General features: G+C 45.8%; 1 protein-coding gene and 1 long non-coding RNA gene across 3 annotated transcripts in view; one reads left to right on the top strand and one right to left on the bottom strand.

Moving 5' to 3' along the window:
* Positions 1-7,099: 7,099 nt before the first annotated feature.
* Positions 7,100-18,077, top strand: LOC135580043 (uncharacterized). Its single transcript, XR_010474119.1, has 6 exons — positions 7,100-7,522; positions 10,660-10,743; positions 10,911-11,002; positions 12,639-12,704; positions 12,812-13,474; positions 17,483-18,077. It is a non-coding gene; the product is annotated as an uncharacterized LOC135580043 (long non-coding RNA).
* Positions 18,078-18,216: 139 nt separating this feature from the next.
* MOGAT2 (monoacylglycerol O-acyltransferase 2) overlaps positions 18,217-27,393 on the bottom strand; it is a 36,006-nt gene continuing 26,829 nt past the window's right edge. For both annotated transcript variants that reach the window (XM_065071086.1, XM_005500625.3), the window contains exons 4-7: positions 24,307-24,511; positions 22,681-22,855; positions 21,902-22,101; positions 18,217-20,029 (exon numbers count right to left, since the gene is read on the bottom strand). In XM_065071086.1, the coding sequence (XP_064927158.1) occupies positions 19,875-20,029; positions 21,902-22,101; positions 22,681-22,855; positions 24,307-24,511 (735 nt within the window). In that variant the 3' untranslated portion in view covers positions 18,217-19,874. The remainder of the gene's footprint in view (positions 20,030-21,901; positions 22,102-22,680; positions 22,856-24,306; positions 24,512-27,393) is intronic.

The raw sequence follows: 27,393 nt of genomic DNA, 5'->3' as shown, positions 1-27,393 counted from the left end.
GTAAAAAGATAAACACCTTGAGATCCCGCAGGGAAAAGCCCATTGAAAGCAAGGAACATGCAGAGCTGCCTGTTTGTGGAGAGCAGGTAGCAATCACCACCAAAACACCCTAAAAAACTCCTCAACTTTTGCCTGGCTTTTAGGGTGGGAGGAGGATTATGCTTTGCTGAGCCAGCAACTTTTTTTCCTATTGATCCTGGAGATGCTGCTGCAATGTCCACTTTTTGGCCCAGACACATGTGTATACCAGTGTGTTTCACAAAAAACCAACAACTTGTATTTTCAGCTGTTTGGAGCTTAAATTAGAGACTCAGAGGTGAAAGAGTGATTTGTTTTTCTTCTCAGTCCTCTGAGGCATTCCCATACCCAACTTTTTGAGTCAAACTGGCACCAGGGCTTGTTGGGTCCCCATTTGGCCAAAGGTCCATCTTCCAACAGTTGTAGCAGCCTGTTGAAATACGTATAAAAATGGAAAATTGCAAGAGCATGTCTGAAGAAAGGATCTTGCCCAACAGCTCTTGGATAAGACCTCCAAAAGGGAGCTCAGAACAGAAATAAATCACCACTAAAATAGTGCTGAGTGAAAGGGGAATGGTTTTCTGCCTGTGTCCCCTGTTGACTTAGAGTTATCTGCAAGCGAAGTGAGGAAAGAAGTGTCTCTTCTTATTGTAACTAGGATAAAAACCTGTGAAAAATTATACTGCCAGGTTGTGACGTGAGACAGAAAAATATTAGTGTTCTGGGACCTCCATCTGTCCAGATTCATCATCTTTCTATTGGCCTGTATTCACCTTTTTTATATATTTTGTGGGTAAATTCTCTGAATCATAGAATCATAGAATTGTAGAATCATAGAATCATTTTGCTTGGAAGAAACCCTCAAGATCATCAAGTCCGGCCATTAACCCACCCCTGGCACTGTCCCATGTCCTGAGAACTTAATCTCCATCTGTCCAACCCTCCAGGGATGGTGACTCCAGCACTGCCCTGGGCAGTCTGTTCCAATGCCCCACAGCCCTTTGGGGAAGAAATTGTTCTCAAAGTCCAACCTTAGCCTCTTCTGGCACAACTTGAAGCTATTTCCTCTGGTTCTATTGACGAGAGAAATCCTGATCATCTTCTTGCTCTGTAGGCTGCAGTGGGGTCCCATCCTGGGAGAATACATAAATAAAATGAATTCTGAAGATTAATAATAAATAAATACATTCTGAAAATCAATAATAATTAAAACCTCAGTGCTCAATGCAGCATCACAACTTCCAAAGTAAAGACACAACCGCCGTGGCCCCAGGCCGAGCAGCAACTTGCACGTGTGACTTGCAGGTGCAAGTTGTGACACCACATTTCTTGGGAAGAAAGAGAAGTCGAGCCCAAATCCATGACAATACGCCAAGGCTGAGCAGCAGCTTGAATGTGTGACTTGCAGGTGCACGTTGTGACACCACATTTCTTGGGAAGAAAGAAAAGCCAAGCCTAAATCTGTGGTGGTACGACCGAGCCCCGGGACACACTTCATGTGACTCGAGCAGCGACAGGGACCTGGCTGCCACCCAGTTCCCGTCTCACTTGTTTTACCAGTACTTGTCCTGCAACTTTACTTTCTTCCTCCCTCTTTCCTCTCCTGTTCAACCCACTGAAAATCAGAAAACAGTCCAAAAGAATAGATTAGAGATCTCTTGGCTCTGTTCCCCGCGAGGATATGTTTTCCCACCAAGAAGCCATGCGTCGCTATGCCGGTTCAATAGATGTTTTTGGAAACGTGCGTGGTTTGTTTTGCTCGGTGCTTGCGTTGGCGCAGGAGATATACAACCCTGTCTATTATTAACCCGCGTGGCTGGGACGATTATTCTAGAACAATAACATCCTTTCAAATACCCTACTATTACCGAAGCACCGGAGCCTGAAAAACACGGGTTGTGGACGGAATAACGTGGGCAGGAGCCAGTCTTGCAGCTCTCTGCAGCCAAGAACAATTCACAATACTTTTAAGCTCCTTTATTTCTGTTTTGTTATAATTTCTTATCAGCAGTTGAAGCTCACAGCAAAGCAGCAATGCACCCTTACACAGTCTTTTTTTATGCACATATTGAATTTTTAGGGTGATGCCTATCAAATAAATCTTTTGAGAACACATTTATTTTCATCTTACCTCTTCTGTTCAAGGACTTGAGAGCTGTTTGTTGGGCATGGGGCAGGTTTGCAGTACCTTGAGTCAGCTGTCTGCGTACAGCTTGTAGCCTTTTTTTTTTCAATACAGTTATTTAACAGCAGAAAATGCCCTATTTTCAAAGACTCCATGTTCAGTGTCTTCACCCAGGTGCCAGGTGGTTGGATGCATGTATGAAACTGCCTGTAATTGGCATGTTGGGACATACACTCAAGTCAAGCTTATCCTTCTTTGTAACTCCCCTTCTCTGGCTTAAAAACAGAGAGTCATTTCCCTGCCTGTGGTTAACCCTCTGTTTATCAATGTTTAAGTTTTCTCTTTCCAAGAGTATTATTTTTAGTAGGTTTTTGTTTCCAAGCCTTAAAACACAAAGGGTTTTACTGCTGCCAGGGTTGTCTATTAATCCAACCATCTTTGTCTGCAGTCTGCAACCACAGCATCTGAAAAGGACATTTTCTCTCTAGTTTTTCCCCCTGAACCCACCAAGAACATGATGGGGCCAACTCTGCAGCAGACACCATATCTCAGGTTCCATCATCAGGTCCAGGTTACTGTGTATTTCTTCTGCTGCCTTCAGCATGATGAATTCAGGTTGGAAATAAGATGTGCTCTCGTGTTGCACGAGGACCATCCTCATCCTGTTGTGATAGGACAAAGGGTGACGGTTTTAAACTAATGAAGGATAGATTCAGGCCAGACACGTGGTGACACCCTGGCCCAGGTTGCCCAGAGGGGTGGTGGATGCCACATCCCTGGAGACATCCCAGGCCAGGCTGGATGGGGCTCTGAGCAACCTGAGCTGGTGAAGATGTCCCTGCTCATGGCAGGGGTGGCACTGGGGCAGCTTGGAAGATCCCTTCCAACACAAACCATTCTGTGATTCTCATGGAAAGAGAAAGCCTTGCATGGAGCAGGACGACTTTACAAGCACCGAAAGTTTGTGCTGCCAAATTGTGCCTCAACGAAGAGCTCCCACCAGACCACAGGAACCCCCAGATCACTTCTGCTTTCACTCCTACATCTTCCTCTGAGCCATAATCATCCCCTCACCGCGAGTGATTCAAGGCTCATCATGAGTGATGTAAACGACAAACGAGATTATAAGAGCTGGGATTTAATGAGGAGTTTGAACCCAAGTCAGCCAGCGAGCAAGATTTGCTTCATCCAATTACCAAGCAGGCAAAACAGAGACAAAACCCTTTCTCACTCCTGCAGTGGTTATTTTCGTACTTGCCGTAAACATGATTTTGGCCGTGCCTACGTAGCGTTGTGTATCTCCTATGGCGTTCACTTCTGCAGCTCTCCGCTCTCCCTCCGAGGCCTTGTGTCCTCATTCTTTGCCAGTTATTCAGCCCAGGAACTGCTCACATGAGCCCAAAATGTAACTTGAGCCTCAAGGTGCCACTTGGGAGGCTCTCACAAGCACCAACGCTGGCAAGACGTTACTTTGTCATCTGCACTCGCATTGACGAAGGTCGATCCATCACCTCCCCGAGGGTATTTTTAGCATTTTGTACTGAGGTATCAGAAAGTCATGGGAGGGTTCATCTTCCCTTCCAGCCTTTTTCCTGCCCTGTTGGGAACAGTTTGCAGTCCAGGTAATATTTATGGAAGTGTGCTTTTGGCTCATACATCGCCCGAGTGCTGGATCTGAATTTTGAGCTAAGGCAGAAATTATTTATTCACATGTGGCCTGCTTCTCTACAGACCTTCAAATAAGCCCCAAAGCCGTGTAAACCTGAGTATGGAGAAGGCAACTGAGGCACAAGCTTGCTGGGGAGCTGAGCTGTCATACCCCTCTGAAGAAGCATTGAAGATTTAGGTAAATCAAGGCCAGGCTGGACAGGGCTCTGAGCAACATGATCCAGCTGAAGATCTACCTGTCCATGGCAGGTGTCTTGGAGCAGATGACCTTTGGAGGTCCTGTCCAAACCAAACTGTTCTATGATTCTATAATCCTAGGTAATTGTAGGAATTTCATGTTTGGTCATTCACCCCTTTCCTTAGTCTGGAATCCAACAGCTACAAAGCTCCCCTAGGTCTCTCCTGCTTCCTGGCTGTGACTTCTGGTGGGATCCTTCAAGTTGTGTTTGCAAATGTGTGTGGGGAAATGTTTTGTCACCCCAGATGCACAGCAGTGCCTGGATTTGATTTTCTGTGCATGCTTTTGAGTTAGGTGTTATGATTTTAGGAGTCAGGACTGGTCTTTTCCAGTGCTCCACCCCCAGAAAAGTTTTTTCTGAATGGGCAGGAACCAGCCACACTTCAAACATACAGAATAATTGTCTACAGGGGTATCTGTAAACCTACCAACAAACTTCATGGCCTGTCCCTCATTGCACAGACGACAACCGGGGGTCATACACTTGCCAACTGGAGCATGACAGGACAATGTGTTACAGATGCATAAAGTCACTGTGGGCAAGGCCACCTGCATGGTTCAGTGATGCTGACTTTTTTTTTGCCAATGTGCAAAGATATGCACCCCCATGTCCAGAGCCAGAAAGAGCTGAGTGAGCAGGGAGCAACACCTCCCTCTCCAGGAGAGCTCAGTGGAGCCCATACTGAGATACCTGCGGATGTCTGAGCATCACCATGGTCATTGCACCGGTTGGCCTTTGCATCTGCAGCTGGATCATAGAATCATATAATCATAGAATAGTTTGGATTGGAAGGGACCTTCAAATCTCATCCAGTCCAACACCTGCCATGAGCAGGGACATCTTCACCCAGCTCAGGTTGCTCAGAGCCCTATCCAGCTTGGCCTGGGATGTCTCCAGGGATGGGGCATCCACCACCTCTCTGGCCAACCTGGGGCAGTATTTTTCCACCTTCATTGTAAAAAATTTCTTCCTCATGTCTAACCTGAATCTCCCCGCCTTTAGTTTAAAACCATCATCGCTTGTCCTATCGCAAGAGGCCCTGCTAAAAAGTCTGTCCCCATATTTCTTATAGGTTCCTTTAAAGTTCTTACGATCCACCTCATGTGGCAAAAGATGTCTCCTAGCCCCCACCCCACAGTTTGATTTTCAGCCAAGACGTGCTTTACACCCTCCCCAGACTTCCGTGTCACGATGAACTGTTATCTTGCAGGTATTTATCAGGTTTGTCCTTCAAATAATTTGCTTAGGAAGGGGATGTTTGCAAGGCAGAGCGAAGCCTTTCCTCCAGAGGGGTTTCTGCATATAGCATGGGCACCTCAGGTGTGCATCGACACATCCCTGGGACTTACTCATCTGGACATTCCCAGGAAATAAATAAATAAAGAAAAATAGTGCAGCCAGTGTGGCAAAGTTTACATTCATCCAGACTGTGTTAAAATCAGATTTGAGTGAAGAGCATCCCATCAGGGAAGGGAAGGGGAAGGGGAAGGGGAAGGGGAAGGGGAAGGGGAAGGGGAAGGGGGAGGGGAAGGGGAAGGGGAAGGGGAAGGGGAAGGGAAGGGGAAGGGGAAGGGGAAGGGGAAGGGGAAGGGAAGGGAAGGGAAGGGAAGGGAAGGGAAGGGAAGGGAAGGGAAGGGAAGGGAAGGGAAGGGAAGGGAAGGGAAGGGAAGGGAAGGGAAGGGAAGGGAAGGGGAAGGGGAAAGAGAAGAGGATCAAAGGCCAATAGGCATCCCACCAGATGTTATATCCACCTGTAGGACATATGGTCCTGTATCCTTTCTGATGTCTCATCATAAATTAGGTGCAGTCTAGGGTAGGAGAACCAATGCTGCAAACCCTCATCTCACATTCAGTGGAGACACAGACACTATTTTGGGTAGTATTGGGGCAAAGAATATGTCCTCTGCTACTCACTGTTTAATGGTAAAACTGCTTTGGAGCCCAAAGCTGGAATCAGCTATTTTCATAGCACTTAGGTTTTCTGTTCATGGAGTTAAAAGTCATTTAACATTACAGAGGTTTTGAAATGTAGCTATGTCTTGTCATTTTAAGCTGCACTTACACCTCTTTTTTTCACAACTGGAAGCAAAGTTCAGGCCAAAACTGTGAGAGAGACTTCAGAGCGAGCTTTGTGCTGGAGGGTATTAAAACCAAAATAAAATATATAAATATATTATATAAAAAAAAAAGCCCAACCCTTGCTTTTCACCACCAGACAGATAGGAAGATTTATGCAAGTCACTGAGCAAAGCCAGATTTTGTCTGCTGGCGGCAAGTCAGGGTAGAGCTGCCTAGATACAGTCTAAAATTAGAGCACTTAAAAATTAACTGTATAGCTAAAGAACTTTGGTCCCTGCATAAAATCAGCACTGGAGAATTAGTAATTAGCAGTTAACCAGCTACACTTTTAATCCAATTGGAAGGTTTTTGCAAAACAAGATTTGACACCATAAAAAAAATAGGGAGGTTTAGTATTTTTCTCAATTATGTTTGCTGCTTGCAATAAGAAGGGTGTTGGGAATGAGGCATAGGAAATGTTTAAATATAATAGGCAAAAAATGGTTCCCACTTGTTGAAAGCTTGCAGGCTTCCATGTTCTTTTAGGAAGCATCACATTAATCTTGTGTTATACTTCTCCAAAGTAAAATTAGCATTTTCAGCTCTCCCCCATGATAAAGACTGCATTTTCCTAAAAGTTTCCCTGTGAACTCCTCAAAACTCTGTGTTTGCACTCAGACAAACCTGGAACAGCACCAGCCTCCCACCACAGGTGGGGAAACTGAGGCACAAAGCCTGTGGGGTGACCATCCAAGCCCAGACCATGCATTTCTAATGACACCAAGGCAAGTTCTCCTCCTCGCCTCCCCACCTCCATCCCAGCTCTCACGCCAAGAGAATCCCTGTTGAAAGCCTCTTACACCCTCCATCCCCTGGGCTTGTCCAGGGCCAGAGAGGGAGGCTGTAATGCTATTATTAGCCCAGGCTGTCTGTCCTCCCTTGACCTTGTAGCCAGGCCGACCTCTCCAGGGATCTCCACCACCATGGGCAGGACAGCCCTGGTCCCAAATCCTGTGCAGGTTCCATCAGTCCCAAAACGATAACAAAAAGCGGATGAAAACAGGAGAAATCAGCCCTACAAATGACCCTCAATTTGCTTGGACATAGCCAAGATGCTCCCCATGGGATCTACCCATTTATGGTTGTTTCAATCTTCTAATGATTTTACCAGCCATAGCAAAACTTTCCAAGCCCTTTGGGCACATTTGTGCAGCAGCACTCTCATTCTTCATGCAGAGAAAAGCAGACTGTGGGGAAATCCTTCATTTGCTACAAAATCCTGCAGTCGTCCCTGAGAGTTTCAGCCCTGCACACAATGTGGGACCTCTTCTAATATGGGAGTGGAGAAGAAGATGCACCCCATCCTTGCACAGTAACCTGCTGAGAAGGGACCACCTTTCTACAAAGCGAAGAGGTGAGTTAACCACTTCTTCATGGTTATTTGGTTTCTCGAGGCTTAGCCATACCATATTCTCAGTGCCTCTGGTCTATGAGAAGAGGTTTTGGGTTGTTTCCTGGGAGACTGTCTCCCTCCAACCAGAGGATCTCTGTTCCGCGTCATGTGTCATCTCTTGGACAGAGAAAAGCTGATGCTTTTTAGTAATTTGGAGTATGCTGTTGATCTTTCTAAGATGTAAGAAAGGGCTCCTTAGGATTGCAAACTGGGAGGTGTCAGTTTGGAGGCAATAGGTGTTGCCTTGATGTTAAAACTATGTACGTATCCATATCCAGGGATTTGTCTCAAGGAGAGGAGATGAAGACTGCCTCCCCGTGATGATGAACAAAGAAGGATGTTGGCATAGAAATTTGTCTTTGAATCTCTCAGCCTTTCATGTGAGGACAGGCCAAGAGAGTTGGGGTGTTCAGCTGGAGAAGAGAAGCTCTGGGGAGACCTTACTGTGATGTTTGCATATTTAAAATGGGGCTTACAAGAAAGATGGGGACAGACTTTTGAGCAGGGCCTGTTGTGATAGGACAAGGGGTTATGGTTTTAAACTAAAGGAGGGAGATTCAGGCCAGACATGAGGGAGAAATTGTTGCCCCTGAGGGTGGTGAGAGCCTGTCCCAGGTTGGCCAGAGAGGTGGTGGATGAACTGTCCCTGGAGACACCCCATGCCAGGCTGGATGGGGCTCTGAGCAACCTGATCTGGTGAAGATGTCCCTGCTCATGGCAGGGGTGGCATTGGGGAAGTTTTGAAGGTCCCTTCCAACCCAAACTATTCCATGATCTTCTTCCCTCAGGAAGTCAACTGAGCTACATTATCAAATCATTACTACCACATTCTGCAAGGTGTACAGGACTTCCCACGTGAGGTTGTCTTTCGATTGCTCCTGGCTCAGCCAATCTGAGCAATAACGTGAGCTTTCCCAGCGTGTTAGAATAGCCTGCAATTTCTGTGCTATAGATAGTACATGATTTCTGTAATATTTGTTACAGTCCTGCAGTTGCAGGGCTCTATTTATAGATCACGTGTGGTGGATCAATGGACTAGAGGCACCTCAGTCCCCCGTGGTGTTAAATTTAGGGGGTTGCATCACTGCCATAATATAAAATATCTCAGAATTAACCAAGTCTGCAGGGAAAAGGTACCAGGCTCATTTCACAACTCCTGCTGGTCCCAACGAAGTCATTGCACAGATGCATGTGGGCAACAGGCACCAGACAGACCAAATCTGGCAACCCTTTACTCACCCAGGGAGTCATGCTGACTGCAGAATGTTTCTGCAAATGTTCTCTGTGCACTTCGCAGCTGCAGGATCAGGCCAGGAAATACAGTGTACGGGTGGTACTTGCTGGTGGCATCTCCAAGCTGAAGGACAAAACTTGATCTGGTTACCTGAGGTTGTATTTACTCTCTATAGAGCCTCTACATGGCTCTTCATCCCATCCTATAATGCTGGAGTGTCTAAGAAGGGTTTCCAGGAATACGTATAATATATAGAGAGAAGGAATAATATAAATCTAGGAAGAAATAGGCCAAACAGGTTGAAATTACAATTGTTTTAAAGGAAGCAAGTTGGAATTACTGATTATTTTAAAGCAAGCAAACAGAATTGCTAAATTCACACTTAAAAATCAGAATTAAAGAGGTTATCATAGAATCACAGGAGGGTTTGTGTTGGAAGGGACCTTCCAAGCTCATCCAGTGTCACCCCTGCCATGAGCAGGGACATCTTCACCAGCTCAGGTTGCTCAGAGCCCTGTCCAACCTGGCCTGGGATGACTCCAGGGATGGTTCATCTACCACCTCTATGATTATTTGACAGGTATTTTAAGTATGAAACTGGTTCCCTTCCTTGCAGAGTGGAACACAGATAAAGTAAAAGTCCTCTCCATGTTAGCCTTGTGGCTCAATAGTTCCTGCAGATCCATGTCCTCTTTTGGTGACCATATCTGTTAGTCTGTGTTTTCTCTCTCATTCCTTTTAACATGTCAGTCCAGTTGACATCAGCTCCCTTGTAGAAACACTTAAGAATCCTGTTGTACAAGACCTCCTTGTGTCCCGGATGTCCACATCCTTTGGCCAAGGACTGAGATGGAATGGATTTCACATTTATCTGAGAGCATGTGTGCAGCACAGAGGTCACTGCTGTCCTTGTACATGACATTATTGATGCCAGGACGTGCTGCTGGAATTCCCTGACCTGTGTCTTCAGACACAATTGCACATTATAAGTTTAAATACAGGGGCAACTGAGTGAAAGGTGAGATGTGGAAGATCATAAAGCCTGTGGATTTCATTATATTTCCCAGATATTTTCTTTCCCCTTCGCTCTTCTATGGGGATTAAAAATTTTACTTGGTTAATTCTCTTCCACTTCTCATAATCTGGGTAGGATTTCAAGCTATCGATTTGAAGTCATGTATATATGAAGAAGTTGTTTAATCTTGTGTGGGTAAGAAAGAGGACAGATGACTAGAAACTGAGAATTTAAATTGAGACAGTTGTGCAAGGGTTGTACATACTGCACCCCAATTCTAAGGGGTTGTTTTGATGTTAGATCATCTCTATTTGATTTCATCTGCTACTCTTCAGAAGGAGTTTAAGCCACTTTTTAGAAAACTTACAAAAGTAAGGATGTTTCTTTGCTCACATGTTCCTGCATAGCTCAAGCAGCCAAGTGGTGATGGGATCTGAGCAAGCAGCTGGTGTGTTTGCTTCAGCATTTTGAAGGACACGGGAGCTTATGTAGGTTTTGGGTGTCAGTTCGTGTCCTGTCTCTTCCTATGGTCAACAGTGAGACTCACAAAAAAGAGGAACACTGATATTGCTGTAATTGTCACTCCCAGGAGAGCAGGAGATGGTACTTTAGGTGTTGCTTTTAGGAGTCCACTGGACTTATCTTCCACATTTTTTCTGATTCTTCTTGAACCTGCATATTTTGGCCACCCCAGCTCATGCTGACAGTGTGTTCCAGAAAAAGGGAAAACAAAGGAAAACTTATTTTGATTTTCTTCAAAACTATCTGTGCAAAGATTTCCTTGGATGTTCCCTATTTCCTGAGTTCCAAGAGAAAATTTCTTCACCACCTTCTGCTCTCCATTCACAGTTTCACAAACTGCTGTTGTCATTCCCTCCATCATCTCTTTCCCGGGCTGAGGACTTCTACCATGTGTCTCCATCTATGGAAGAGGTTTGTAGCTCTGATTATCCTTTTTTGTCATCCTCAGACCAGAACTTCACTCATTGCTTGAATATTGACTCACATCATGAGTTCATTCAGTTGTACAGAGGTGCTTTCATTTTCATTCTTTATTCCTTTCCTAAATAATTCATATCATCTTATTTCCTTTTTTTTAGCCACCGCTAAGAAAGAGCCCACCTTTTCAGAGGACTACCCTCAAGGACTCCAAGATCTCCTTCCCATGTGATGAAACAAATTTGAAGTCCAGGTGTGTGAAAGTTTCTAACTTTGGGAATAGTATCAGCTGTGAAGATTAAAGGTTTGGGAAAAAAACCTTCTGAGGGAACTGGGCAAAAGCATTCATGGGATTTACTGTTAAATATAAAGATATCATGTGGTGAAGAACACCCAGATTGCAAATTGGTGGGATCTGGGAAAGTCTTACGGAGGACCTCTACCTTGTGCTTGTCCTATTCTTCTCAGGCATCTTCTGTTGGTCACCAATGGAGAAGTCCTACTGAAGTAGCCTGGCCTTGCTCTGAAATAATAAAACTATTCTATCTTCTTAACCTATGTCTGGGAGGAGATTTGTGAGGACAAAGTTGAAGCTGGAAATGCTCTGCACGTGCTGGAGAAGTAGCATTTGAGTCAGTGTGGCCTACCCACAGCTCACCAGTGTGGGGAGAAAAGAGATCTGAACCCCAGACACTTTCTCTATGGTGTTCAGAGAGATGAGCACGAGAACACAACTCTGAAAGTCTTAAGACAGAGCCAAATCCTAGGGCCAAGAGCTGGAGAAATGAAGACAGCAGTAAGACTCCAAAGCCAGCTGCCACCACATCCCACACCAAGGGACCTCAGTCCAGAAATAAACTTTAAGTCTTCGCTGAAAGCTTTATTTTAGTAAAGAGGCCTCCTACCACCTCACTTTCTTTTGTATTGACCAATGCAGAGCAGTAGAAGCAATGAATCCTGATAATGGGCAAAAACTTTGGACACTGCTGTCAGTAGGAAGGAACAGGTATTGATCACTTCCTAGCAGGTCACGCTAAACCTGGCCTCATGAAAGATCTGCCGAAGCCTATTAGCTAAGGCACATCCTGGGGGAATCCTCTTAGAGCAGTGGAGGTGAGAATACAGATGATATTACTGTTCCCAGCACTGTAATCATAGAGAAATAGGGCTGGGAAGGGATATTAAGAGGTCGGCAGGGCCATACCCTTGATCTCCAGGGAGGATCAAGTCCATCCATGTCATACGTCACCAGGCAGACACCGTGTTAAGGCGCTCTTAAAGACTCTCCATGATGAAGATGCCATAACCTTTCTGGCCAATCTGTTCCTAACCCATATTTTCCTGACTGTAATTAGGCCCATTGTTTTTAACCCCATCCAGTATGTGCATGAAGACATTATTCCTTTCTCTGTATCTGTCTTCTATTATATGTCTCTTATCAATCCACACTTCTGCAGACTATACTGTATTAATCCATTCAGCTGGATCCAGCAAAACCTCCATAATCATCTGTACTAGTATGTGTGCTCGTGTGTATGTACATAGTTTTGAATTTCTGAATTTTGTTTTTGTCTTATGAAGGGACCTGAGTTGGACTCAATGATCCTTGCAAGTCCCTTCCAGTTTAGGACATTCTATGATTCTATTATGTATATGTGTGTGCAATTATCTATATTTTGATTCTCATCTCAACTTTAAGAGTTTGAGAACATGGGGTTATCAGGATTGCCGTGAGTCTGAAAGTGTTTGCAACAGAAAAGTGCTGTTGGAAGTTGGCCTATGGGAGGAGTATTTCCTTCTTCATATTTACACCCCAAAGCCATTGATTTGTTCTTGGGCACCCCCAAAACACCGGTCCATTTTCAGTCAAGGAATTTCTCATATTTCAGATCACTGAAAAGTCCTGCAACTTAAACATGCAGATGACAGATTCAGGAAGTGATCAGGTACACAAGGTACTTTTCTGCTTCTTTTCTTCGTATGTGTTTGTGAGCCAAGTCCATCCCCATCCCCACTTAGAGCATCCCTGAGGTTTCTCTGATGTCCATCCTGTTCTCCCCAGGTCTTCTCCAGGCCTGAGGAATCAGAGAACAGCCGAAGCACAGGCTGCTCCAGCTTTGTTATTCACCTCAAGGGACAACCTACTACGAGTAGAGGAGCCTCATTATTCAGAAAATTACCATGAATTAACCTCCATCCTGATTAGCTCGCAGTGACTGCAACTCACATTTAGTCAATAATACATAATGTGCAACCCCTCTGTTTTCTAGTGGGACAGTCTCTGTCCTCAAAGGTTTTGTAGTGCAGTGGCTGATTGCCCCAAGGCCAATGTCAGGACCAGCCTCTGAATTTGTCTGTAAATGAGAGGTGGTGAGTAACCCAGGGTGGAACAAGCCCTTTGTGCAAACACTACTTTATTGTGCTTTCACTGAAGAAGATAATTTTGCTCCGGAGAAGTGATTTCTTAATGTCTTGAGGCGGGATAATCCTCTGGCTCAGTGGTCAGAGTCCTATAGCCAAGACCTGAAGCAGAACTCAAGCTGAGACTAGAAATGAGAATCTAAACCAGGAGCAAACCAAAATCAGTGATAAAATGAGACAGAAAAAAGAGCCAGGAGAGGACACCAAGCCTTGAAGTGCCCAAGTCACCCACGGAGAACGTCAGACTGTACTTGTTCCCCACCATACTGGGATGAAGTACCTTACAGATTCCCTGCTTCTATGGGTATGTCCTCCGCATCTATTCAACCCCTCCAGGGATGGTGACTCCATCACTGCCCTGGGCAGCCTGTTCCAATGCCCCACAGCCCTTTGGGGAAGAAATTGTTCCCCACATCCAACCTCAACCTCCCCTGGCGCAAGTTGAGGCCGTTTCCTCTGCTCCTGGCGCTTGTTCCTGGGGAGCAGAGCCCGACCCCCCCTGGCTCCAAGCTCCTTTCAGGCAGTTCAGAGATCAGAAGGTCTCCCCTCAGCTCCTGTTCTCCAGCTGAACCCCCCAGGTCCCTCAGCTGCTCCCGTCACACTTGTGCTCCAGCCCCTCACCAGCTCCGTTTCCTTCTCTCAACTCACTCCAGCACCTCAAGGCCTTTCTTGGAGTGAGGGGCCCAAAACTGCCCCCAGGATTGGTGGTTTGTCCTCCCCAGGTCCCAGCACAGGGATGGTCACTGCCCTGGGCCTGCTGGCCACACCAGTGCTGGTACCAGCCAGGATGCTGGTGGCCTCTTGGCCACCTGGGCACACGCTGGCTCATGTTCAGCCGCTGGCACCAACACCCCCAGCTCCTTTTCCGCCGGGCACTTTCCAGCCGCTCTTCCCTGAGCCTGTAGCGCTGCCTGGGGTTGCTGTGACCCCAGGGCAAGACCTGGCACTTGGCCTTGGTGAACCTCAGACAATTGGCCTCAGCCCATCGATCCAGCCGGGCCAGACCCCTCTGTATGGCCTTCCCATCCTCCAGCACATCAGCACTCCACCCAACCTGGTGTCACCTGCAGATTACTAAGGGTGCACTTGATCCCCTCATCCAGATCATTGATAAAGAGAGTAAACAGAACTGGAAGGAAGGGATGGGAGCCAGGCTGTGCAGCCACGACCAGGATAAGACCTTAAAATGGCAAATTGGCAAGAGTGGCATCAAGCAGAGGGCATTTAAAAGGATGCATTGGTGGCTTAAATAGGTCAGATATCTGCCCTCAATCTTGTCTTCGAAGCTTAACTATAAGGGGAAAGGCAGTGTTGTGGTTAAGAGCACAGGACACGGGATGGGGATTCAGGTCTCAGCTTTGCTACAGACTTCCTGTGACCTGCAGCAGATCAGTTGGGTCAAGATGCAACAGAGATTTGGGCCACAGGGTCATGCTTATTCTTGTTCTCTGGCCCTGTGATACTCATGGTCTCAGGCTGACCGTAGCCCAGCATCACCACAAGGGTTAAAGGAGCTCCTGCTCCACCTCTCTGAGAATTATGAACCGTATTCACTTGTGAAGTGCTTGACAGTTCTTGGAAGCAAGGCACACCATGGGATTTGTAGGCAATGTCATGGGACTGTTACGAAATATAGCATGGAAAAACCCGTAACTCAGCTCATTCCTTCATCTGAGTGACACACCGTGACTCCAGGCCAATTGCCCGTAGTGATACCAAGTCTCTCAAGTCAAGATTTCATGTTGCTGATGAGTAAAATGAGGTGCTTAGCCTTGCTAGGAGATCCCGCCATGTGGCAGCTTAAAGGATCTCATTTTCAGACAGTAGAAGCTAAGCACTTTCTAAACATTTCTGAAAATCCTGACATTATTGTATCCACTCAGTTGAAGAGTCCTATAGCCATGTTTACATGCTTTTGGCAATGCAGAGTTGCTTTCTCAGTTCAAAGAACTTCGTGATGTGGAGGTGAATTCCTTTGGCATCCACATGTACCTTTGGCCATGAATTGTTTGCAATAAGCAACTGAGTTCTCTGCTTGCTGACAGTGATGAAGACAAAAGCACTGCTGCTTGCATTTGTCCGCCTTCAATTCCAGGTGATCAGAACAGATCAGTAACCCAGAAAACTGTCTTTCCCAATAATTAGGTGTGCATTTTTTTCTGTGCATTATTTTATTTTCTGTGCATTATTTTATTTTCTGTGCACATGCTTCTTTTTTCTACGCATGCACGGTTTTCTATGCACACATGATTTTCTGTCCATGAATTTTCTGCACACCATGATTTTCTGCACATGCATTTTTTGCAAGCATTTCATAAACCCAAGTGTTTTCAAATCATTTCCATAGTGCTTTCTGTATTTAATTTTCAGTGCCTCTTGAGTTGCTCATTGAAAACATGTTTAGGCTGTTTTTTATTGGTCATACGACCTAATAAAACATGATTCCATTTAGCTCCAAGGCATTATTTTATACCCTGACATCCAAAATGCTGTCTCATGACTACCTGATTTTACAGACATTTCCCCTCCCCAGAAGCGCATGCTCTATTTTGAAGATCTTCTGCTGTCTGAAGCACAAGAAATCCCCCATGATATGTTTGCTTAGAAGGTTAATGGTTTAGCATCTCTGAGTAGGCTGAGGATGGGACACGTGCAGGAGCGAGGGTAGGAAAGAGCTTGAAAAAATGGATCAAACACACCCAGTATTTCCTTAAATCCATTATATACCCTCCTGCCTTGTGTGGCGTGTTGGTCATTGCAGGTTATTTCTCTGCTGGTGGGTTTTCATAATCTGAGAAAGGTAGTCTAACAAAATCCTATATCACATGGTTCCCTCCAGAAAGGCTGTGTTGAAAGGTGAGCTCAGGTGATGGGAGATGCAGAAAAGCGGCTCAAGGGGTTCCAATCAGAGACAACTAAAAAATTACCAAAAATTAAAAAAGGGTCCATATTCCTGCGAAGACCTGTGGTTTTTAAATACTTTACATGGTTTTGAAAGCAAAGTGATGGGTTTCAGACGCATTCGCAATTTTATTTCCTTTCTTGAAAAGAAAATCTATTTCCTTTTTTGAAAAGGCTCTGTGGCATGAGGGAGGGATATTTAACACACCACATTTCGGAGCTTTATTGAATTAAAAGCAGGAAATCTTTCCCTGAGCAGAAAACCACACAGTATTTCCAGCTGCTTGCCACAAAAGCAAACAAGCTTTTAACCCCATTCCCAGGGCAGTAAAACAATTTTGCGGGACTAGAGCTACAGAATGGCAAAACAAAAGTATTTCACTTGGCTTTCCTCCTCTTGCGCAATTAGTCCGTATTTTGCATTCATCAGTCATGAGAGGTTTTCTTCTGAGCCTCATGATCTGAACCCGCTAAGTAAGGCAAATCCAGATTAGAGCCTCTCACAACAGAAATACTGGAGAGATCATGAGGGAAGCGGTTGAAGGAAGAGACAGGCAGGAGGCGAATACTGAATCACTACATCTTTATTTTTTTACCGTATTTTCCAACTTGGAATTTCCATAGAAGTCCCACAAAGGCTGAAATTTGAAATTTCTGCAAGAGAGGCAATGAATTTATCCCTTTCTTTGGGCTCGTTTCTCAATTCAGAGCCAGTCGTAGAGATAAAGGGTGGACGTGCTGGAAGGAATCCTGCTGTACTGTTTTAGCTTTAAATGGTCCTTATTTTGGGGTGACAGCTTGCATGTCCCCCCAATCCTAGCACTTGTGCCTCAAACTGAACCAGTCCTGAGCCACAGAGTCCAAATTCAAATGTAATTTGATCTGACTGGCTGATCTGGACACTCTTTTGTTATGGTTTCTCCTGCCTTGTGTTGGATCAGAGGCTTTTTAATCCTCCAGACACTTCTGTGCAAAGCCAAAATAGCACAAAAGCTTGTCGTCTTATGGTGGTTTGCTCAGAGACAGCTCTGGACTCTTGAGAAAATGAGACCTCACATTGCTCTGAGCCCCCTGAGTAGCCCTGCCCGCAAGGACGCCTATAAATTATTATTCTTAATGTTATATTTAACACGAGCCTAGGCACTGACCCCTCCTGGGTTATATAGGTCCCTGAGGGATCGAGGACATGTTCCGGTCTGTGAGATAAAACTGACCTCAAAGGATGGCAACTATATATAGCAAACGCACTCCTCTGACCCCTCCTCTCCAGCACTGCGGTCTTCTTTTGCTGTTGGGTCTTGCGTGTCCCTGACCGCCCCACAACCCTTCAGACAGCTCCAGCATCCTCCTTCCCATTCCTCCATGGGATTTTTTTCCTGACCACCCCTCTTCTGCCTTTTTTCTCTTCCAGGATGGCATCACCAGTCCAGAAGGTGATGGGCCATCTCACCTCCCAAGTAGGTGCATCTCTGGCATTGGAGGCATCACCATGTCAGGTTCCCAAGTAGGTGGTCCAAGGCTTGGGAGAACATCTTCTAACATGGCTCCTCCACCAGGCTGGGGCAGAATGGTGTCACTCCTACAGACCCAACCCCTCTTGCCTGTACCAACACTCACCATCCTCGTCCATCCCATGGACTGGACCTCGTGTCCTGCTGCCTCGCCATTTCCTACATCCCTACAGTATCACCAAATCCATCCACCCATCTGATATCTCCCCAAAACCATTATTTCTTGTGCAGTGCTGATTCTCACCCCAACAGCAGCACCTTTAATCTTTTTCCCACTGATTCAAGATCTCATGGCCTTGTCCGTCCTCACCCCTGGAGATGCTCCCCACCCCCACAGCACCCCACGCTGTGACCCTGGGGACATCCCCATCACTCCCCTTCAGCATTGATACCCATTGGGATATTTGCAGACGGTCATGGTGACTTTTCGTGGGATCTGCCAGTGGCACAGCCAATGGCAAAGAAGACAGAGGAGAGGAGAGGGTAAAGTTTGGATGGTGATGAACATCAAAATAAAAGGGTGGGAGAGAATTATTTCTGTTTTCTCAGTGCATATATCTTCCTCCTGCTCAGGCACCTGTGTCTTTAATTAAGGACAAAATGAAAAGTCTATTAATAGAAAGCAAGCAAGAAATCATAGCAGGTGACCTGCTTTATTTGACCGGATTAAGTGTGGTATTACAGGAGTGCTTAGAAATGTCGATGTGAGCTCGATCAAATTCTTCCCTATTGCTGCGTGTTTTCTGGGAATAAGAGGGATTTGCAGCTGGTCATTCATTAAGAATACAGTGGGTTAATTTTATCAGGGTAGGAGAAAAGGGAAAAGAAAACAAAACACAAGGATGGACCTGATCTTGTCAGTTTAGAAAGAGTTCTGTGTGTTTTCCTTGTTAAATGCAATTCTTGCAGCTGCAGTAACAAAAATCCTGGTTGCATGAAGTGCAGGAGCTGTGTAGGATTTTTGGTGGCTCCTTGCAGGTGGGGAGTGGGACATGGAGAAAAGAAGGAGAAATTAAGTTGAAGAGAGAAGGTGATGCTATAAAGGCTCTATAGGGGCAATGTAAAGCTCATTGGAGCAGGTGGCTTCCTGCCACCTAAAACTTCCACATTGCGAAATCCCATTAAGTGCAGAGTTTGATAATGTTCTGGATATCAAGAAGCAGCTTTTTAAAGACTTGATCATCTGCCAAATGTGGCTTTATGAGACATATTTCCTGTCCCAAATGATTTTTCTCTCCTCCCACCTCCTGGCCATGCATTCTCTTTCGAAAATTGCCTCATTTGTAAAATGAAATGCACAGTGACAGTGCTGGTGACTAGTCCAAGGTGTGTCAATGAAGGGATGTCTGGGGTTAAATCAGTAGAATTCTAAGCAGGACTCTTGGAGCTCTGGTAAGGTGAAACCTCCAGGTGAGCCCTTGCCCTTTATAAATGTTTTATTTCTTTTGCTCCAGTGGGATACAAACTGGAACAATGGGTACAAACTGGAACACAAAAGGTTCCACTTAAATTTGAGAAGAAACTTGTTCATGGTGAGGGTGGCAGAGCCTGGCCCAGGCTGCCCAGGGAGGTTGTAGAGTCTCCTTCTGTGCAGACATTCCAACCCGCCTGGACACCTTCCTGTGTAACCTCATCTGGGTGTTCCTGCTCCATGGGGGGATTGCACTGGATGAGCTTTCCAGGTCCCTTCCAATCCCGGACATTCTGGGATTCTGTGATATGGCATTGTGTTGCTGCTGAGGGTGCCCAGCACCATGCTGGGAGTATGAGCTTTCTCATAAACTGTGTTTCAGTTGGCGAGAAAGAGCCCAGAACAAGCAAAGACTTGAAGAGCACGAGGCAAACAATGATCATGTGTTGATCTAGACAAGTTATATTTAAAAAAAAAAAAAATGGATTAAACAGAAATTATGGCTCATCATCCCATTTCTGAATGGAAATAATGCAAAGGGAACTTTTGATAATTCATCTCTGCCTGGAAATATCTTGAAAAGCTGACCTTCAAGCCAAACTGGAAGTGTGAGTTTTCTGCTGTGGAGTTTCAATACCACTGAGTTGGTCAGATGGGATTTTTCTCTTCTTCTTATGTTTTTTATGTGTCCTACAGGGACCAAAACTGAAAACTCTGTCCCTAAATCCATGCAAATACTGGGAAAATCAAGTCCATCTCCCTACACTGTTCAAACCACATGTTAACTGTGACTAAGTGGAGGTTGTGAAGTATAATAGTTCCAGAGATACGGGAGAAAACTTGAAGCTTGATCTCCATGGTTTCACCTTGCTTGAGAAGCTCTATATAAATTCCAGGTGTCTGTCCTCTGGGATGTTATATTTCGCTTTGTGCTCCTCAAAGAGCTTGCACAATTCATTTAGGTATTTCTGATGGACTTCGTCAACCTCTTCCTCAGAGGGTCTGTACTTCTTCTGCACTGGAATTGGCTTCCCAACTGGAAAAAATAAAAGCACAGGTGTTAGGATGAGCCAGTGTCAGGTCCCTTTGGACACTTTGCATTTCTCAGCATGGAGCTGGGGTCCACCTCCCCAAGGATGTGGTGGATGGATTGATATGACCAGTCATGTTCTGGGGTTTGGGAGGTAGCACAGCCAAGAAGGTTGGGAGGTGGAGGTAGGGAGACGTCCTAGGTTGCTTCTTTCCTTGCCTCAGTTTCCCCATCTGCAAAGCTGGGTAATGTCAAAGACCCACTGTGTAGCTGTAGTGAATCTCAGTGCAGTCCCTACAAACATCTCAGATCTGCTGTGGATAAAGACAACATCATCCTAATACTTGGGATGGACTTTCCAAACTGTTCTCACATGGCCCTAGGAATCTCCATTGCAAAACTGAGGCACAGGGAAGCCCAAGACTACCTAAATACACTAACAACTGAGGTGCTTCCACTTTGCTCAGGCCAAAACCTCAGTGAAACCTCTGATTTTTATTAGGAACCAGGTAACCCACTTATCTTTAGAAAATCATCCTGTTTTTCAAGGGCAAATCTGATTAATTCCATTCCTAGTACTAGAGGAAGCCCCTTCCCATCTCCCAGAGCCACGAGCAGCAGGATCAGGTGCCTGCAACGGACAGGAAAGTTCATGAGGTATTATATATCACATGATATATATAATATAGACATTATATATTATTATTTCATATAGTATATATTATATGACATATAATTATATATGACACTACATGTTATAATTACAATATAATATATAGCATAGAATATTATCATATATATAATTATAATATATAATGTTATTATATATAATACTTCTCTTGCTCTGATCTCTTACTCAGATTGTGTTTGTCAAGTGACAGAGAGTTTCATCACCATGTAATGCTGTTCCTCATCAGACTAACGAAGAGCTCTTGTGATACTGCACAGCTCATAAAACCATTGAGACAATCCAAACAGGTTGTAAAACAATTAGAAGTAATTGCTGGCTGTCAAACTTAATCAGAGGGGTGAGCTCAGACCTTGCCAAACAGCCTCTTTAATTAGACCAATTCGCAGAGCACCAGCCACGCTGGTGGGCCGAACATGGAGTTGTTGAAACCAAGGAAAACTTCTTCAAAATCAGACTTTTTTGAAACCTATTGTCCTGTGGGCATGGTTTCTGATCAAAATGATTTGCCTCGTTCACACACAAATAGGTTGGGATTTGTGGTTGTGTCTGCATGGGACACCGAGCAAACCTGCAAGCTGCTTAGGTGTTGTCCTACTTGTGTCTGTAAAATTGTCTTGGAAGAAGTTTAAGCCAGTACTATTGCAGTGTTTCATGCTGGCATTGAAGTTGTCTGCATCCCACAGGGGTGAACACAGAATCATAGAATCACAGAATAGTTTGGGTTGAAGGGACCTTCCAAGCTCATCCAGTGCCACCCCTGCCATGAGCAGGGACGTCTTCACCAGCTCAGGTTGCTCAGAGCCCCGTCCAGCCTGGCCTGGGATGTCTCCAGGGATGGTTCATCCACCACCTCTCTGGCCAACCTGGGACAGGCTCTCACCACCCTCAGGGGCAGCAATTTCTTCTTCATGTCTGGCCTGAATCTCCCTCCTTTAGTTTAAAACCATCACCCCTTGTCCTATCACAACAGGCCCTCCTCAAAAGTCTGTCCCCATCTTTCTTATTGGCCTTTTTTTCAGTATGGAAAGGCCACAGTAAGGTCTTCCTGGAGCATCCTCTTCTCTAGGCCAAAGAATGATGGGGTGGCCATGTTTGCTCCAGGGCTTGTCCAGCACAGCCCAGATGACCAGGGCTCTGTTTTTAGACTAAGCCAGAGTTCCAAACCAGTGTGCCAAGGAAGGACTTACCCACAGTGTAGATGGGCCGCCGGTATGGTATCCACCCAAAGCTGTACTGGAAGATGCCCCGTGCATGGAAGAGGGGAAGGGAGATGCCCATGATCTGCTGAAGCCGGTGCTGGATCCAACGCAAGCAGGAACCCTTGGGGTTGTTCACCTGATCGTAAAGGTCATTCTCACCAAAGGAAAAGCAGGGGACCAGCGGGGTGCTGTGAGGAGTTGAACCCAGTTAGGGGCACGAAGATTAGAACCATAGAATCATAGCATCATAGAATTGTAGAATGTCCTGAGTTGGAAGGAACCCACAAGGATCATCGAGTCCAACTCCTGTCCCTGCACAGGACAACCCAACAGTTCACACCGTGTGTCTGAGGACGTTGTCCAGTCTCTTCTTGAACACTGTCAGGCTTGGGGCCGTGACACCTCCCTGGGGAGCCTGTTCAGTGTCCAGCACCTCTGGGAGAAGAAGCTTTTCCTCATGTCCAACCTAAACCTCCCCTGGCACATCTTCCTGCCATTCCCTTGGGTTCTGTCATTGGTCACCAGAGAGAAGAGATGGACACCTGTCTCCTCTCAGTCTCCCCTTCTCCAGGCTGAACAGACCAAGTGACTTTGTGCCCTCCTCATGCGGCTTCCTCTCCAAACCCTTCACCAACTTCATGGCCTTCCTCTGGACACTCTGGATTAGCAAAGCCCACCGCAAAACACCTTCCCTTCCTTCTCCAAAATCAGCAGGAACACCCCATTAACCAGCCCCAGATGCCTCTTGACCCCGTCCCCTGCGTCACCCGTGCTCGATGGCCAGGCGGACAAATCCCTTCCTGTTCTTCAGCAGCAAGGTGCAGGATCCTGGCCGGGCATCCAGGGCCTCCTGAGCCCCACCAACGATGATGGCCAGCAGGTTCCCACCCTCTGGTTTCTTCAGCACATAGGATGCGCTCTCCTTGTCAGAGTTGACCAGGCCTGGGGTGCAGAGAGGAATTAAAAATGAGCATCTGTAAAATCCACACGAGTGTGGTTTGCTCTGTACCTTTTTTTCCCTCCGTTATCCAGCTCCTGAGGGGTGCTAGACACTTTATTTTCAGAGTTTTCCTACACTTTGGCAATCTCAGGCCAGGTCCCCTGAAAAGTGCTGGATTCATGAACATATCTGTTGTGTGAATATACAATTATCCCTTTGCTGTCTGACCCAGAAGTGAGAAACAGAAAAAAATGTTAGGAAAAAAAGTAGACTGAGAACTAGCGGCACTTAAGCCTCAGGGAAATCTGTTTTGGTTTGTTGTCAGATGAAACCATGTCCAACCCTGAATAATTTTGAAGGCAGTGAAACATTTGCTTAAGGTCAAAACACACACAAATTTCACTGGATGCTGCTTATTTAAAGTGGAATTTAATGCAGAGCTTGGCCCCTTGTTATTTACTTTCAAAATTTAGAAATCTTTAATTCAGAAATGACAAAGGAATTTTGTTCTGATTTAAAAAATAAAAAATCCTGTTTCTGGTGCTGAAATAATTTGTAAATTAAAACCTCTTTGTCACATGGATTCAATCGACCTGAAAATGAGCTATGCACCGAACTCGCACATTACAGCGATTAAAGCTTCTTTCAGCTGGGCCATAATTCTCTCATATCTCACTGTTATGATTCCTCACTCTCCGTGTAAATATTTTTGCAGCAGCAGGAGCCAGAGCTTATGTGGAAAACAGGGTGATGAATGCCCTGGTGTATCTCAGATGGAGCTGAACGCCTCTCTTTAGTCTGTTGAATCCTGCCCATGACATGAGCCTATTTGGATGGAGAAGCGGCCATTCCCCAAGCCCACCGGTGGGTGATGGAAGTCATCTCCTAATGGTCTCCAAAAATGTCTCAGGACTCCCTTTCTCCTCTTTTCATTTAATTTTTACCTATTCTATTTAATTTCTTCTACTCTTGCCATGTGGTTTTGAAGCAATGTGAGCTGCTATTTGCATCCTCTATCCCCAGATGCTGTTTCCCTGCAAGCAGCACCTTTGAAAAAATAAGTTTACTACTTCTTTCAGTGGCAACCACATTTTCAAGCCTGAATATTGTTTTCATGGAAAGAAATACAGGATCAGTTTGCCATGGTGGTCTCAGCATTTCAGCTCATGACTTGCTCTGCATTTTGCTGTTACACAGCACCTGGTGCAACGATGCCCTGAGCTCTATGAAGTTGAACAACAAACAGCTAGAAGGGTAATTTTAAACTTCAAAGAGTTTTTGGGTGCCACCTCCAGTAACTGTGTCCATGTGTGTGATCCAATCAGCCACAGATGGGGACAAACAGATCCTTGACTCATCTTCCCCTGGTGTCTTCAGTCTCTGCTCCCCAAAAAATCACCCACCCATCTCATCACTTGCCAGAGACACTGGCCCACGCTGTCGCTCTTCTTACCTCCACTCATCAAGTAGTCCCTGAAGAACGGGACACGAAACCACAAGCAGAGCATCATCAGGTGTGGGGTGATGCCCGGGAAGAGCGTGGAAAAGCCCGATGCCTCTGTGCAGAAATTGATGAAGGCTCCAACTGCCAGGACCCCATGGGGGTGAAATCCCACCAGGTAGTTCTGCCGAGGGTCCAGTTCTGCCGTCTTCACCAGCTGGGCACAGGGATGGAGCCAAAAAAGGGGCCATGAGTTAGTGCTGTCACTGTGGGAGGATGGAGCATTTGCTATGGAGACCAGATCAGGGATTTCTGTAGGGGGGTCCCTAGCACCCACCATGCATTCTGTTGGAAAAAGTCAACTGGAACAACTCAATCATTTTTCACTGAGATGTATTTCATTGTCTGTATTTCCATCTCCTCCCACCCACTGGCCCAATGTGTTGTTTTCCAATGACAGAATTCCTTGTGTTGCCTTGAGCTGGCCTAAATGCTTTTAGGAACCTACTTTGTTTAAAACATCCTCCAATACAGTTTCTAATACGGGGAAAAACAAACAAACAAACAAACAAACAAACAAACAAACAAACAAACAAACAAAAAAGCAACAACAACAACAACAAAAAGTGAAAAAAGGGTGATTATTTCTGTCCCAGAACAGCAAAGGTAGCAAAGAATTGCTCTGGTAACCATCACATAAAAGCTACTGTCTTGTGCAGGGACACATCCCTGCTCAACAGCACAGTGTGGACCAAGGGTTATCCACTTCTGAAGCTCATGTCAGGAGATTTGAGGATGCTTTTGTACATGGTGGGGTGAGATCCAGAGCCCAGGCATCTAACAGAGAACAAGCTGATGGTTTTCTTTGCCTCAAGGAAAGCCTGCAAGAATCGAGCCTGTGCCTAAGTGCCCAGGTAATCTGTGTGTCCATCAAAGAGCAATGGATATCTGCCCAAGGTTGCTGTAATTTTACTGAGAGGAGGGAATGGGAAACGTCTATGTCCAGCCTTTAGAGATGAACAGCATGGGTTGCAGATACAGTGCAGCATGTGGCCAGTCCTTGAGCACTGGCTAAACAACCAGCTGAAATACTTGGCCAACCTGAAAGTGGGTTTGGAGGCTGGAAGATGCTATAGAAACAGATAATAATTTTGGTTGGAAAAAACCTTTCAGATCATCAAATCCAGCCATTAACATGGAAGACTGGGTCACAACAGGAGAGAGGTCGATTAAAAGGACATAAGGGACAGCCAGGATTTGGACTCTGTGGGTTACACTGGCTATGGACCACCCAGAGGAGAGTGGCTGGTGTGATAAACTCACCCTCCAGCTCTGTCACCAGGAAGACCCTGCCATGCCAACATCAGCGACCACATGAATAATGATAGAATCTTAGAATGTCCTGAGTTGGAAGGAACCCACAAGGATCATCGAGTCCAACTCCTGTCCCTGCACAGGACAGCCCCACAGTTCACACCATGTGTCTGAGGACGTTGTCCAGTCTCTTCTTGAACACTGTCAGGCTTGGGGCCGTGACACCTCCCTGGGGAGCCTGTTCAGTGTCCAGCACCTCTGGGTGAAGAACCTTCTCCTCATGTCCAACCTAAACCTCCCCTGGCACATCTTCCTGCCATTCCCTTGGGTTCTCTCATTGGTCACTAAAGAGAAGAGATCAGCTTCTATCCCTCCTCCTCCCCTTGTGAGGAAGCTGTAGGCCACGATGAGGTCTACCCTCAGTCTTCTCCAGGCTGAACAAACCAAATGATCTCAGCAATAACCCTAGTAAAGCAGTCAATACTGAACACTGATGCCTCTGCACTTTTCTGTGGGTACCAAGGATGTTCACATCACCATGAAAGCATGAATCTTCTCAAGGTTACCCACCACAGAGCCATCGTGAATTTCCAGGCAGCTCAAAGGCACTTGTGCACTAAAAGAACCCAAGACCCATGGCGCATCAGCCTTCTGAGAACCCCACTCCTGTCCACACTCAGGGAGCAGCTAATGGTGCATATTTTTCCTAGAAGCAGCCAGAACCGCAGGTTAATCATGAGGGTGTATTTTACTTTCTTACATCATGGCTAATTTCCCGTCTGTCCTAAGGCACTGTTGACTGTACACATGTGCCCATTCAAGCGCCTGCTCCTAATGAGGGGAATGGACAAACAAGAGTCCCACCGCTGCCCGGGTGCAGAGGTGCCGCGGCACAAAGAGGGACAGATGTTTGAATTACTAAGTGCCCAGGGCACCTGCCACCATTTGCTCATTTTTGAGTAATCTCAGCTTGCATCAATGTTTCCTGCATTCATCTTCGGCTTCCAAATAGCCTTTCATCTTCACGTGATTTATAAGCAGGGAGGCGAGATGCTCGGGTGTGTTGGAAACCAGTAAATCTCTGGCCATGTGTGCATGGGGTGACAAGAAGGTGGGGGTGAGAACAGTCTCAATGCTTGGGTGCACCCCAAGATCACACTGCCCTCCTTGCTAATGAAGAGCTGAAGTCAGGGTATCCACTGAGCTGTGCAAACTGCTTCTGGGAGACAGTTCACCTGTGTTAAGATTCCAAACATCCATAAAAACACTCCCAGGAGACATTCAGCTGCTGCCTTGGTGCTCACCACAATGAAAGGAGAGGAAAGAATGAAGAGTAGGGCTTGTAGCAATAGGACAAGCGGTGACAGTTTTAAGCTAAAGCAGCAGACATTCAGACTAGATGCAAAGAAGAAATTGTTGCCCCTGAGGGTGGTGAGAGCCTGGCCCAGGTTGGCCAGAGAGGTGGTGGATGAACCATCCCTGGAGACATCCCAGGCCAGGCTGGACGGGGCTCTGAGCAACCTGAGCTGGGTTGTTTATGCTCATGGCAGGGGTGGTGGATTAGGTGAATGTTAAAGTTCCCTTCTAACCCAAATCGTTCTATGATTCTATAATGAGAAGTGAGGGAAGATAAGAGGGAGGTTGTGTTCCCTTACAAAGGACTGGACATCCACCAACCAGCAATCTTTCCAGCTCTGTTTCTGGTTGTTCACATTTTCTCTTGATGTTTTCTATGAGATCACCTTGTGATTTATTTTATTTGTTGTAGTGTGCACCTATTTTCAG

This window comes from Columba livia, chromosome 1 (genome assembly GCF_036013475.1).
Source record: "Columba livia isolate bColLiv1 breed racing homer chromosome 1, bColLiv1.pat.W.v2, whole genome shotgun sequence".
NCBI lineage: Eukaryota > Metazoa > Chordata > Aves > Columbiformes > Columbidae > Columba > Columba livia.
Note: the sequence above shows the minus strand (reverse complement) of the source record. Positions and strands in the feature narration are given on the sequence as shown.